At 36.2% G+C, this 15137-nt stretch overlaps 1 protein-coding gene across 10 annotated transcripts in view; it reads left to right on the top strand.

Annotated features, from left to right (window-relative positions):
* baiap2b (BAR/IMD domain containing adaptor protein 2b) overlaps positions 1–15137 on the top strand; it is an 85477-nt gene that overhangs the window by 65971 nt on the left and 4369 nt on the right. For 6 of the 10 annotated variants that reach the window (XM_056365810.1, XM_056365811.1, XM_056365808.1 and 3 more), the window contains 2 exons: positions 1247–1284; positions 7310–10448. In XM_056365810.1, the coding sequence (XP_056221785.1) occupies positions 1247–1284; positions 7310–7454 (183 nt within the window). In that variant the 3' untranslated portion in view covers positions 7455–10448. Of the gene's footprint in view, positions 1–1246; positions 1285–1964; positions 2250–2272; positions 5068–6821; positions 6868–7309; positions 10449–15137 lie in introns of those variants that run through there. The other 4 variants (XM_056365814.1, XM_056365813.1, XM_056365812.1 and 1 more) reach the window with 4 other exon arrangements.

Raw genomic sequence — 15137 nt, 5'->3', positions numbered from 1 at the left:
TGCAAAACAACTATACCAACACACTGGCCATCTACCCTCACACGAGTTTCACACGTGACACATGAGCTGAGGCGTCGCGCAAAACCCGGCGAAGATCTGCGATGGTCCGTCTGAGAAAAGTTTGGAGCTTTCCCCCCTAAGCCCTGCTGACAGGCTGTCTCTCACTTTAACCAGGACCCAGAGTTCTCTTGTGCCGCAGCTCGCCGAGAACGCTCCGCTACATTAGCTTCTATAAACGCAGAAATCAGTTCTACTCGGCTTCACGCGTTCCTGTTTACGGAGGCTCGAGTGGAAGACGTGGCACAGCTCAGACTGAAGAAGTCTACCTCTGCGCCTGGCTGCCTCTGTCTCTGAGGAGAGCGCTTCTGGCAGGCGTCAGTTGATAAGAGAGAGAGAGAGAGAGGATTCGCCCAGCTGACTGAAACTAAAGAGAGACAGAGAGGGGGTAGAGGGAGGCAGCGGTGGCGGTGATGAGGGAGGGGAGGGGGGTTTAATTTTTCTGAAGGCTAGACTTGCGTAACACTCAGCCCTTCTCCATCAGCCCAGCGTCCCTCCTACGCTTCACCTGGAACATTACATGTGGGCGATGCTTAATTGCTCGGCAGTCGTGTAACAACTTAAACAGTTCTTCTGCCTCGCTGCATTCACAGACGGAAGGAGGACTGGATTTTATCCTCAGGCTTATGTCTCATGTCTGTGATGCTCCAGTCACTCAGTAACCGCTGATTTGATGATTTGCAGGTCAGAGGACATCTAGACATTTAGTTAACGATTGATGAGTGAAAAGTTTTGTAGATGGTTATACACAGCTGGGGACTTGAAAACTAATTTATGAGTTGTTCCACGTTAAAGAACAGATATTTAAATACTGTTTTTACGTAGACATTTAAACATCTTTTGACCTTTTGAATAATTAACTGGGCAAAACAAAAGGGCAATAAGATATCAACTTATATTGGGAGGAGATACTTCAGTCAGAGAAGTCATATAAAACAAACGTTCTTTGTATTTATGTCCTTTTTAAAACGCTATGATTTTTTTCATATCCAGTTAATGCTGCTGTAGGAAGCCTGTTCAAGGTTACAGCTGAGATGTTGCAGCGTCTCTTCTGCCCATGTCTCTTTGCCGCCATCTGCCGGCTGCTGGGGTCGTTGCAATGTCCCCACTGGCAGTTTTAATAGTATTTATCATTTCGGTTCAGAATAAATCGTGTGACTAATTCTCTCCTCTCTTTTGTTGTTTACAGCAAGGAGCTGAAGAGTACGAGCCCCGCTTCCCCACAAGGTAAGAACCACTCAACTTTTTTTGCACTTTTTTTATTTTTATTTTTTGTATTTATAAAACCAAAATCAGGTTCAAATCATTTCTAGTTCAGTCAGTTCAAGATGAATATCTAAAGTCACATATGTAAACTGGAATGATGTGCTTCCACTTTGGTTGAATGTAATTGGGAGTGTTAGTGGGTGGGAAGCCAGTGAGGGATTGAGGTCATGCACTATTCTTGCTGGGGGAAATGAGTTGACTTGAACGTCACCATGTTGAAACAACTGAAGACGGAGAGTTGAGGGATTGGGACTTTTTTTTTTTTAAGTCCAGACCTGCAAACACACACAACCAGCAGGACACACTGCATTTTTTGTTTTATGTTGTTTTTGTGTTCTTTTGTTTGTTTTCTGTTCTTTTCTGTTTGCATTCTGTTGTTTGCACTCGTTTGATAGGCTAGCATAAGTGATAATATCATATAGTATTTATTGCATAGTGGTTTTGTGTTTGGTCAGCCATGAATGGTAAGTTAAAGGACCTTTTTTTTTTTTAGAAATAATTGTTTTGTTTTTTAATCAGTAAGAAGAGATAATATTTTAAGGCATGTTCTTGATTAATTTTGTTTTTGTGTTAAGCTTAAGTTGATTTTAAGTTTTCTTTTTCCTCATTGATATCGACACACTCATGCTTTGACCTCCCAGCTCCTCTCCATGCCCCCCATGCACCATGCAGCTCCAGTAGTGCTCCCACCTAATAACTGCACTCAGCCACCCAATCCCTAATAAGCTCACCCTGCTTCACCCCCCCCTCCCCCCCTCCTCGTTCAAAGTCCAGTTTACGAAAGCCACGCCTTGCACCTCAGGGAGCCAAGAGTCAGTTTGAGTCGAGTGGGGTGTGTGTTGTCATGAGGGTAGCCGTGGTTTCTGCCTCTCCGTGTGTCCTGGTTGTGTTTGCTGCTGTTTCTCCTGAGCCAGCCCACCTGGAAGCCTCTCCCTCTCTCTGTCCACAGTTCCACAGAGGGCAAATTGATTTCGACAGTGTGAGGACAGACAGACAAACAGGCACAGACTCAGCCTCAGACGATGCGATAGGACAGGCACCTCGCTGCCCCTCAACCAACCCCCTCTCCCCCTTCATCCTCACCCCCTTCCTCCCCGCCTCCCTACCTCCTGCTTACGGCAATAAACTCTTTCCCAAGCCCGATCAATGAAAAGAAGAGGCTTGGGTCTATATCTTTTCCCCTCTTTGACCCCCCCCCCCCCCCCCCCCCCCCCCCCCTCCCGTTTTCCCTCCACTCCTGCCTTGTGCTGTCTAACTGGCCGGTTGCCGCACCGGGCCGCTGGTGAAGCCTCGGTGCGCGGCCACGCCGGGCCAAACCAGAACAAAACGGACTCTGTGCCATCCCAATATTTAAAACCAACATGATGGACATTTTCTCTGAGGAAAATGTATCTTTTGCTTGTCTTTCATGCATGTACATTTCTTTTATATATCGCCACGGGGATTTATATTTCCCCACCAAAGGAACCTGATTTTCATATATGTCAGTGCTCTCCATCAGAATGACAATGTGAAGGATATGTAAATCAGGGTGGAAAGTTAAAGTTGTTGATCCCAAAGAGGATTTTCATAATGTAAAAAAACACACATTACAATCAATACTTTTACTGGGTCTTTCAGTATTTAACACTAATTTTACCTTTTCATGCTGTGAGGTTTTGTATTCCTCTGAGATAAGAGGTTATGTATCACGAGTAGTGAACAGCTAATGTAAATGTTTGACCCTCTGGGACGGAGACAATGTGATGGGAATGTTTACTGTACATACGTGTGCCATACAGAAGTGCTTGTCATACAGTATCTATGATCGGTTCATAAAGAAACGCACCTTATAAAAGTAATCATCTATATTTCTGACTTTCTGTGAACAATCTGTAACGTTTTCAGTATCAGCCTTCAAACTTGTTCTCCGACACCTTTTTACGGAGGGACACTGTGTTCAGACACACAGACCCCCGGCTCTCGGGGTCCTATGACTATCTATTGTGGTGTGTGAATATCATGCCAAGGCTGAATGGGGTCAACTAACCCTCGTCCCTGACGGACAGACAAGGCTCTGAGTCGGTTTAGTGCTGAAGCTATTAGTTTGTTAACCAACTTGCACAATTTCCAGTCGGTCGACTTAAGTTTTTAAGTGATTTACCAGACAAATGTGTCAAATATTTACTGGCTGGAGCTTTTAAATCTGCATTTATTTCTGTTTTATATTATTTTAAAGTGAGTATATTTGGAGTTTTTGACAGTTGGTCGGACAAAAAGATCAAATGGAAGAAAAGGACATATTTTTTGAAAGACTTAACAATAAATCAATTTCGAAAAAAAAGATAATCGGCTGATTAATCGCTGACCCATAGTTGCAGCCCTAGCCAGGTTCATGCATGAAAGAAAAGACAACTGGTACAGCTGTTTGGCTCGGTGCACATCGCTTCTCATTTTCTACATTTTTTTTTCTACATTCGGACATGTTGTTAAACGATTTAACGTGAATATATTTTTATGGCAAGGTTAAGCCTCAGAATACGGCCAGCAACAGATTATGCAGATGAACTTCTGGATCCAGATGATCAAATGAGGCGTCAGCAGTATTGCGATAATGAAACAAAGTGGTGTAACGGCGCCACCTTTTTATCCAGTGTACAGATTTGCGGCTCAGCCTCTCTGCAGCATCGACGGGGGAGAGGAGTTAATTTGACGTTGAAACCTCATTCAGCCTTCTTGTACTGTGCTCTTTGCAAATTAAAGGCGTGATTTTTAAACCTCCAGTGAGTTAAAAAAGAAAAAAAGAAAAAAAAAAAAGCATCATGTTTTGACGATAAAAGAAGTGTTTGTCTGATTCTCTCTGTGCTTAATAAAGAAGCTGGTCTGCTTGTCTGTATGTCAGTCCAGTTAGTGCCTGTCTATACTAACCACTGTCCCTCTGTTGACATCTGATGTCCACTAACTAGCTCACCAGGAATCGGTCTGTCTCATACTGTCATCTTCTTAATCTTATGCGTTTAAAAAAAAAAAAAAGAAAGAAAAAGAGAGAAAATCTCATCCAAGTTCTGTCTGTACCAAAGAGAGGAGGTGAAGATTTAAACTGTGCACCTTTTTCCATTCCTTCTACTCTGCAAAAAATGTCTGTCTTTACTAAATATTTCACGTGGTCGAGTGTTTAAAGAGTCTTAAAATATATTTTTTTTCTTTTATGTTAGAGAAAAGAAATCTCTGCATCACTTTTTTTTCACTAAGAAAAACATGGATGGACTTCTTTGCACTGTAGAGATGTTGTCCTCGCTGCATACGTCTGCTGTCTCTCTGCTCTCCCTCTCCCTCTCTGTTCGTCCGTGACCTAACACTTGTCTTCCCCCTCAGCTTTGCCAACCCACCTTTCTTTTTTTTTTTTTTTTTTATTTCTCCATCTCTGTTTTGATTTAATTTAGAGACAAAAGTCGAGTGCAAACGACTGGAAGCTGCCAGTGTTTCTTCTTTCTCCACTAGAATAAAATCCAAGGTATGACTGCCATCGCTGCAGAGATAGCACACCAATCACCTGTGGCCAAATAACTCCTGCATCAGCTAATGTGCTTTTATTTTTTGAGGAGTTTTGTTGTGAAAGAGGAAAAAAAAAAAAAAAATCTGAATACTGTACAGAGACTTTATCTATATGCATGCTTTGGGGGCACCAAGGAGTGTAACATTGATGACCTCAAATGTATGGTGAATTTCTAAGACTAAAGCATAAAATAAATTTATTCAGCTGGACATTTTTGTTGTTTCTGTTCATTTGCTTTTTTTATACAGGTGTTTTTTTTTTTTTTGTTTGTTTGTTTTTTTGCATTCAATTAGAAATAACTTGAATTTTTCTTTTTTGTTAAATATGTTTTTATTTTATTTGTCTTCAAGGACCAAATGTGATTTCTTCTGCTTTGTTTTTTAGCTTGTAAAACGAATGATGTTTATTTTAGAGCTGCTGGGTAAAAAGCAGCACTTAAAGAAACTCTGAACTCTTTAACTTTGATCACTGCATCCTAACGGGAAAAAAAAAAAAAAAAAATCAACCTTCCTTTTCTCATAGCTCACAAAAACAGGGGCCGCCCACTTGCTTTAACACATTAACCAGCGGCTCTTCTTGCACATTTTGGTGTCGCTTCTCATGTCGACATTTCTGGAACTGCAACGGTTCCCGCCATAACCTCCCACCACCGGCCTTGTTGCATGAAACAGTGGAGAGAGTGTGTGTGTGTGTGTGTGTGTGTGTGTGTTCAGTGCACAGTCGTATTTTACACTGCATCCTACCCGCCCTGACCTGCCAATGCCATACACCCACTGGCCTGCTCCTCCTGCTGCTAGCACAGGTACCTTTTCTCAACTCAACTGTGTGTATTTGTCTGAATCGCAGCACATTCATTTTTATAGTGTCAGTGTCTGTTTTAGTTTTTGTTCAGTGTGCTGTGGTTTTTCTGCCTGTCTGTGTGCCTGCCTCTTTTATTTTGGTTCCCTGGGTTCTGATATACATATATCTGGGTCATAATTTACATGTTACTCTAACAGTTTGTAGAGACCTCAAGTGTTTGTGTTTGTGAATGTATTCATGTAACATTTTAATATCATAATGTTATTACAATAATTTTAGATTCATAGAGAATGACTATGAACAAAATGGACCATAATTGAGTTTGACTGGCAGCTTGTACAGGGCCCAACACTGTTTTCTATATTGTGCATCATTGAAGGAAGCATCTGATCATTTACTCGAGTAAAAGTCGTGACACCACAACAGAAAAACACTTAGTAAAAGTAAGTTAAAGTTCTGCATTTGAACTTTAACTTAAGTAAAATTATACAAAGAAAATGCAAAAAAAAAAAATATATATATTGTGCTGTATAAAAGGGCCTTTGTCCAGGCTGTTGACCAGTAAACTGTAAAATATGTCATAATATCATGTTGCTGTCATATAAAAACCTTGTATCTCCAGTTATAGGGGGTTTTCCTGCTTAGATAAATTGATTAATTAGATGTTGCCGCCTTTTCTTTTTCCTAAATCCCTTTGGTTAATGTCTGAAATCCGTAATATAACAACACTATTGTTCATTTTAAAGGGTGTTTTCTCTGAGTTCAGCTGATCAGACTCTTATCCAGGTGTCAGTTCACGTTCTACCACCAGTTCCTCAAAGTTTCACTTGAGTAATTGAACACAAACAACCAGTCTCTGGTCACAGTCGGATCCCCTGTACAGCATCCTGCTTCAGACAGGAGACCGCGAAGGTTTAAATGGAGGCTCCCAGTCATCTCAGTCATGGTCTCATTTATTTGCACAATGAGTCTTAAAGAGCCCTTTTAATATTGGCAGCTTGTGTTAATAGTAGTTAAATGTACATACTGTATAGTGTCAAACCATGTAAGAACACACAGTATATCATAACTCTACACTGTCATGTATTATATTATAATCTGTCACTTGGTTTTTGAGAAGATCCTGAAATGCTGACACGTGGGGACTGTCTTTGCCTTTCAGTACAGGGCCTGATTACGCCCGCTTTTGAGAGACCAAAAAACCCATCGTAAGTGACTGACCTCGGGTCTTCAGGGTCTTGATGCAACCATTTCCTCTTTCCGTTTTTCAGCATCACTAAAAAACTGCTTCATGGTCATGTCAGCTGTGGGTGTCATGGTGTGGCTCTTGGGTTATTTCACTGGTTTTTTTTTTTGTTTGACATCATCATCTGACTGTGGGGCATAGTACTTGAAATGTGTTGCATCATGCTCAACTTTCCCTCCTCTTTTTTTGCATGACTCATCACTTTTATTTACTTAACTGTATTTTTTTTTTTTTTTTCCCAACTTCCCTGTTGCTGAAAAAGAGCGGTGTCATCCTGTGCTGTCGTTGACCTTTTCTGCCATTATTTTAAACTTGAACGCATGCTTTCTATTACGTTTTATCCCAAAAAAAAATGAAACTAGATGTTTTTTTTTGACTGTATTTTTTTGTTTACTTTCTCCCAGCAATGATCCACCCATCGAGCCGGCTGTGGAGGCGCCGGCCAAACCGCCCCTTTCTGATGACGAGGACGAAGTGGAGGACGACCAGCTTGATGAAGCTCACTATGACTCCCTGGAGAAGGCCTCGACTCCCCCGGGGGAATACTGAGCTCTCCCTCAGTTCGGACCAGCTGGAGGTGGATCTCTGGTGCAGCGCTGCACTATCCTCCCCTCGGCTGTTAACGCTCCGATTCAGCCGCATTATCGCATAGAGCTACGAAATAAATGAAATATGACCAGCGGATGAACTGCGTCACAACGATTCACATTTACAGTAATCTCTATTAGCTGAGAGATAATGTAAATAAAAGCTACAACTGATTTCTATTTGATCTTCTAGCATGGAAAGCACAGTGAAAGGCAGAGCAGTATAAAAATCAGGCTTTTACTTTCGTAAAAAAAAAAAGGCACGTGCTCACATTTTGGGGTAATAGTGATGGACAGCAGCCAAACATACAAGGAGCATGTGGTGTGAAGTGAGGAGGAATACGTGTAGATGTTCACCTGCCGGGGCTCATTTTTCAAAGCCTGAGTTATTTGCCTCTTACAGTGCGTCACTACCCAGAGACAGACTGATTCAGGACTCTTCCCAGACCCCGTGAGTCTAGATGGAGTCGGTGATCAGTGTGCTTTTTTAAAAAAATACAGCTTTCCTGTCCCTGCCTTGTCAGCAAAAGGGCTTTAACGGTAGTAAACTACACATCTCATCAGGTGTTTCACCTTTTAGCCTCACCTGTTAATACTGCCTTCTTAAAGGGCACAAATGTGGTCGTCAAAAGAAACAAACCTGCAAGAAAAACAGAAAAGTCTGTTCTCTGTCTGAACCGAGGCGGATGATGTGAAATACAAGAAGTCAGATGTTTGAGGAAGAAGATGAGGATTAAAAAAAAAAAAGTGTACTGAAACACACCAGAGAGAATAGAATATAGCCAGAAAATCAGCAGTATATGTGGAATAAATTTGTGCTGAGCGATAGCATCAAAACTGATAAGCACACTACTCATAGTACTGTACCTTCAATTAATTGTATACTCACACGAAATCTTATATTCTGTAACATTAGTTATAAGCTGTATACACTGTAGGTGATTGTACCTGCAGTAATAATGTACTGTACTGATTCTCAGATTTCATTGATTCATTTTTTCTTTTTTTTGATTAATATTGTTTTTAGTGAACAAGCAGTTTGTAAGATCTTGTTAAAGCAACATTTTCAACAGAGAAATTCTTCAATAACACAATGAACAGGAGAGAAACTTTGCGATTGCATATTGACTGTGATGTGAGGAACAGAGTTGCACTGGTATAAGTCATTATGAGTTTGACTGAGCTGCTAATTGTTTTTTCCTTTATTTGCCCAGGTTTTGAGAGTTTTCTGACTCCACCCCAAAACAGTCAAGGTGTATGGAATTCACTTACAGAGTTACAGATATTTAAAGGTCACAGATTTTACACTTTTACAATGTTTTATTTGAAGTTTTGATCCATAAGAAGATATATTAAAGATATGTTAAAAACTATCCCAATGTAGTTTTACATCTCCTCTCTCAGGCCTCTCTCTGGAGCTCTAGTAACAACAGGTCAGAGAGATAATCAGAAGATTATCTGTTGTTACATCACAAAGTTACAGCAGTCCTGACGGCTCGTTTTAAGGCTCAGTTTCTGAATACGGGCTGTATTCATTTCTCTGTGTACAGTATTAATATAGAACTTAGACCTGCTACATTATCAAAGAAGACATGGAGATCTGCCTTTATACTATATGGGACCTTTAATACTTTGTGCTGTGAGCATAAATATGTGAAAGATTCAACAACGGTGTGTCTTTCCAATGACTGTGCCAGTTGTAACAGTTTTCACAGGAACTACTGTACCTTCTAAAGAAAAAAGTAGTCCCTATTAAAACTGTTGTTAGTGAGTTCTGTGGATTAAATTTTTTGAAATAGATTTTTTTTTTATGCTTTGAGCACCACATATGAAATTCCATTCACCATAACTGCTGTGGGAGTGTTGTAAGAAATCAGAACCATGCTGTACATCTCAAAACCTGGATAACTGTCTGCTTTGTTTACTTCAGGTAGGAAAAAAAGAAATCTGTTCTTTCTTGATATGGATGAACATCCTCTTTAATTTTGCCTGTCAATGCGATGGAGGTTAAGATGTAAAACATGTAGCTATTAAATGTATGGGTGAGTTCCAATAGTGTAACTTTTGTCCTAAGAGTTTCAGTTTTCTGGGACAGGAAACTAAAAGAACTACGAGGTGAATTTTTCCTTTCACGGCTCATTAAAGTAAGACTAAAGTACATTTTTTAAAAATGTACAGTGTGTGATAATAAAAAGTATTTGAACATTTAAAAGTAAGACCTGCAACCTGCTTTGCAGACAAGTGACAGTGTCAAACCTTCTATGAAATGTGCCTTAGTTAAGTTTTCTAAATGTGAAAGAGAATTCACCTCATAACAATTGGTACTCACATATACAGGAGATTTACTTTAAATCTTGTGTGGAGTCAAAGCAGAACTGCACTGGCCTCTATGGGCTGAAAGTATCAAGTCTGTTAACATCAGACCGCACCCATCATCAAAGCTGGGTGTAGCCTTGAGTAACTGTGACCACACCTAACCGTGATGTTGTAGAACTGTACGTTGTGAAACTGTAAAAATACCACAGAGCATGCAGAGACCACCAGATGGCAGTGTTCTTAGCCTGGGCTGAAGTAGCGGTGACACTATAATGCTTTTTCCCCTCACCCTACAGAAGAGATGTAGCATGGCGTGATGTACAGCACAACGCTACACCACAGATGTGATGCTGGATATAGTCATAGGCTCAACAGACTTCTAACTTTCAACCCCTAGAGGCCATGCAGCTGTGTTTCCTCCTCTCGAAATCTCATGTGGAGACGGTCCTGACTGATGAAACTTATACCGGTGTAACTCTGTGATGTAAGAGGACTGATACAATACAAATGTAACGACCGACACTGACAAAACTGTATCATTATGTGATTTAATGGTAAACACAGTGTCTGTTTTTCAATTTAATTTTGAGAATAAAGAATCAAGTATTTACGCAGCGTGCTGTGTATGTCTTGTATACAGTATACTGCAAAGCTGGGAGCAAACTTCTGTCTTTAAAAATGGTCACCAGTACGCTGCTGTTTTTGTTGGGATGTCCTGAGGTGTCCCAGATCACAATTATTGACTATATAGGCAAAAATAATTTTTATGACTCATACTATAACGTCTTTATGCCTAATTGTACTGTGTTTTTATACCTTACTGTACTGTGACGTTTTAACGACATACTTTGACGTTCTCATACCTTACTTTACAATGACGTATTTTCATTAATTTTCATGACTTTCTATATTAACTCTTGGTGCAGTGGTTATCACTTTTGCCTCGCAACTTGAAGGTTCTGAGTTCTAACCTGCCAGTTGGCTGTGGCATACTATGACGTTTTATGACTTACTAGACTATGACCGTCTTATGCCTTATCATATTTGACGTTTTTACGACTTACTATACTATGACGTTTTTATGACTTACTATACTATGACATTTTTACGACTTACTATACTATGACATTTTATGACTTACTATACTATGACATTTTTATGACTTACTATACTATGACATTTTATGACTTACTATACTATGACATTTTTATGACTTACTATACTATGACATTTTATGACTTACTATACTATGACATTTTTACGACTTACTATACTATGACATTTTTACGACTTACTATACTATGACATTTTATGACTTACTATACTATGACATTTTTACGACTTACTATACTATGACATTTTATGACTTACTATACTATGACATTTTTATGACTTACTATACTATGACATTTTATGACTTACTATACTATGACATTTTTATGACTTACTATACTATGACATTTTATGACATACTATACTATGACGTTTTTGTGCTTTACTATACTTTGACGTTTTTATGACTTATTATACTGACATTTTTATTACTCATTGCACTATGATGTCTTAATGCCCGATTATACTATGACGTATTTATGTCTTATTATACGATGGCATTTCTGCGACTTACTATACTATGACATTTTTATGACTTACTATACTATGACATTTTTATGACTTACTATACTATGACATTTTTACGACTTACTATACTATGACATTTTTATGACTTACTATACTATGACATTTTATGACATACTATACTATGACATTTTATGACTTACTATACTATGACATTTTTACGACTTACTATACTATGACATTTTATGACTTACTATACTATGACATTTTTACGACTTACTATACTATGACATTTTTATTTCTTACTATACTATGACATTTTTACGACTTACTATACTATGACATTTTATGACTTACTATACTATGACATTTTTATGACTTACTATACTATGACGTTTTATGACATACTATACTATGACGTTTTATGACTTACTATACTATGACATTTTTATGACTTACTATACTATGACATTTTTACGACTTACTATACTATGACATTTTATGACTTACTATATTATGACATTTTTATGACTTACTATACTATGACATTTTATGACATACTATACTATGACATTTTTATGACTTACTATACTATGACATTTTTACGACTTACTATACTATGACATTTTATGACTTACTAAACTATGACATTTTTATGACTTACTATACTATGACATTTTTACGACTTACTATACTATGACATTTTATGACTTACTATATTATGACATTTTTATGACTTACTATACTATGACATTTTATGACATACTATACTATGACATTTTTATGACTTACTATACTATGACATTTTTACGACTTACTATACTATGACATTTTTATGACTTACTATACTATGACATTTTTACGACTTACTATACTATGACATTTTATGACTTACTATACTATGACATTTTTATGACTTACTATACTATGACATTTTATGACTTACTATACTATGACATTTTTATGACTTACTATACTATGACATTTTATGACATACTATACTATGACGTTTTTGTGCTTTACTATACTTTGACGTTTTTTATGACTTATTATACTGACATTTTTATTACTCATTGCACTATGATGTCTTAATGCCCGATTATACTATGACGTATTTATGTCTTATTATACGATGGCATTTCTGCGACTTACTATACTATGACATTTTTATGACTTACTATACTATGACATTTTTATGACTTACTATACTATGACATTTTATGACATACTATACTATGACATTTTTACGACTTACTATACTATGACATTTTTACGACTTACTATACTATGACATTTTTACGACTTACTATACTATGACATTTTTATGACTTACTATACTATTACATTTTTACGACTTACTATACTATGACATTTTATGACTTACTATACTATGACATTTTTATGACTTACTATACTATGACGTTTTATGACATACTATACTATGACATTTTTATGACTTACTATACTATGACATTTTTACAACTTACTATACTATGACATTTTTATGACTTACTATACTATGACATTTTTATGACTTACTATACTATGACATCTTATGACTTACTATACTATGACATTTTATGACATACTATACTATGACGTTTTTGTGCTTTACTATACTTTGACGTTTTTTATGACTTATTATACTGACATTTTTATTACTCATTGCACTATGATGTCTTAATGCCCGATTATACTATGACGTATTTATGTCTTATTATACGATGGCATTTCTGCGACTTACTATACTATGACATTTTTATGACTTACTATACTATGACATTTTTATGACTTACTATACTATGACATTTTTACGACTTACTATACTATGACATTTTATGACTTACTAAACTATGACATTTTATGACATACTATACTATGACATTTTTATTTCTTACTATACTATGACATTTTTACGACTTACTATACTATGACATTTTATGACTTACTATACTATGACATTTTTATGACTTACTATACTATGACGTTTTATGACATACTATACTATGACATTTTTATGACTTACTATACTATGACATTTTTATGACTTACTATACTATGACATTTTATGACATACTATACTATGACATTTTTATGACTTACTATACTATGACATTTTTACGACTTACTATACTATGACATTTTTACGACTTACTATACTATGACATTTTTACGACTTACTATACTATGACATTTTTATGACTTACTATACTATGACATTTTTACGACTTACTATACTATGACATTTTATGACTTACTATACTATGACATTTTTACGACTTACTATACTATGACATTTTATGACTTACTATACTATGACATTTTTATGACTTACTATACTATGACATTTTTACGACTTACTATACTATGACATTTTTATGACTTACTATACTATGACATTTTATGACATACTATACTATGACGTTTTTGTGCTTTACTATACTTTGACGTTTTTTATGACTTATTATACTGACATTTTTATTACTCATTGCACTATGATGTCTTAATGCCCGATTATACTATGACGTATTTATGTCTTATTATACGATGGCATTTCTGCGACTTACTATACTATGACATTTTTATGACTTACTATACTATGACATTTTTATGACTTACTATACTATGACATTTTTACGACTTACTATACTATGACATTTTATGACTTACTAAACTATGACATTTTATGACATACTATACTATGACATTTTTATTTCTTACTATACTATGACATTTTTACGACTTACTATACTATGACATTTTATGACTTACTATACTATGACATTTTTATGACTTACTATACTATGACGTTTTATGACATACTATACTATGACATTTTTATGACTTACTATACTATGACATTTTTATGACTTACTATACTATGACATTTTATGACATACTATACTATGACGTTTTATGACATACTATACTATGACGTTTTATGACTTACTATACTATGACATTTTTACGACTTACTATACTATGACATTTTTACGACTTACTATACTATGACATTTTTATGACTTACTATACTATGACATTTTTAGGACTTACTATACTATTACATTTTTACGACTTACTATACTATGACATTTTATGACTTACTATACTATGACATTTTTATGACTTACTATACTATGACGTTTTATGACATACTATACTATGACATTTTTATGACTTACTATACTATGACATTTTATGACATACTATACTATGACATTTTTACGACTTACTATACTATGACATTTTTACGACTTACTATACTATGACATTTTTATGACTTACTATACTATTACATTTTTACGACTTACTATACTATGACATTTTTATGACTTACTATACTATGACATTTTTAGGACTTACTATACTATTACATTTTTACGACTTACTATACTATGACATTTTATGACTTACTATACTATGACATTTTTATGACTTACTATACTATGACATTTTTATGACATACTATACTATGACATTTTTATGACTTACTATACTATGACATTTTATGACATACTATACTATGACATTTTTACGACTTACTATACTATGACATTTTTACGACTTACTATACTATGACATTTTTATGACTTACTATACTATTACATTTTTACGACTTACTATACTATGACATTTTATGACTTACTATACTATGACATTTTTATGACTTACTATACTATGACGTTTTATGACATACTATACTATGACATTTTTATGACTTACTATACTATGACATTTTTACAATTTACTA

This window comes from Seriola aureovittata, chromosome 21 (assembly GCF_021018895.1).
Source record: "Seriola aureovittata isolate HTS-2021-v1 ecotype China chromosome 21, ASM2101889v1, whole genome shotgun sequence".
In the NCBI taxonomy this organism is placed as follows: Eukaryota; Metazoa; Chordata; class Actinopteri; order Carangiformes; family Carangidae; genus Seriola; species Seriola aureovittata.
The sequence above is the reverse complement of the archived record's forward strand: the minus strand, read 5'-3'. Positions and strand labels throughout refer to the sequence as shown.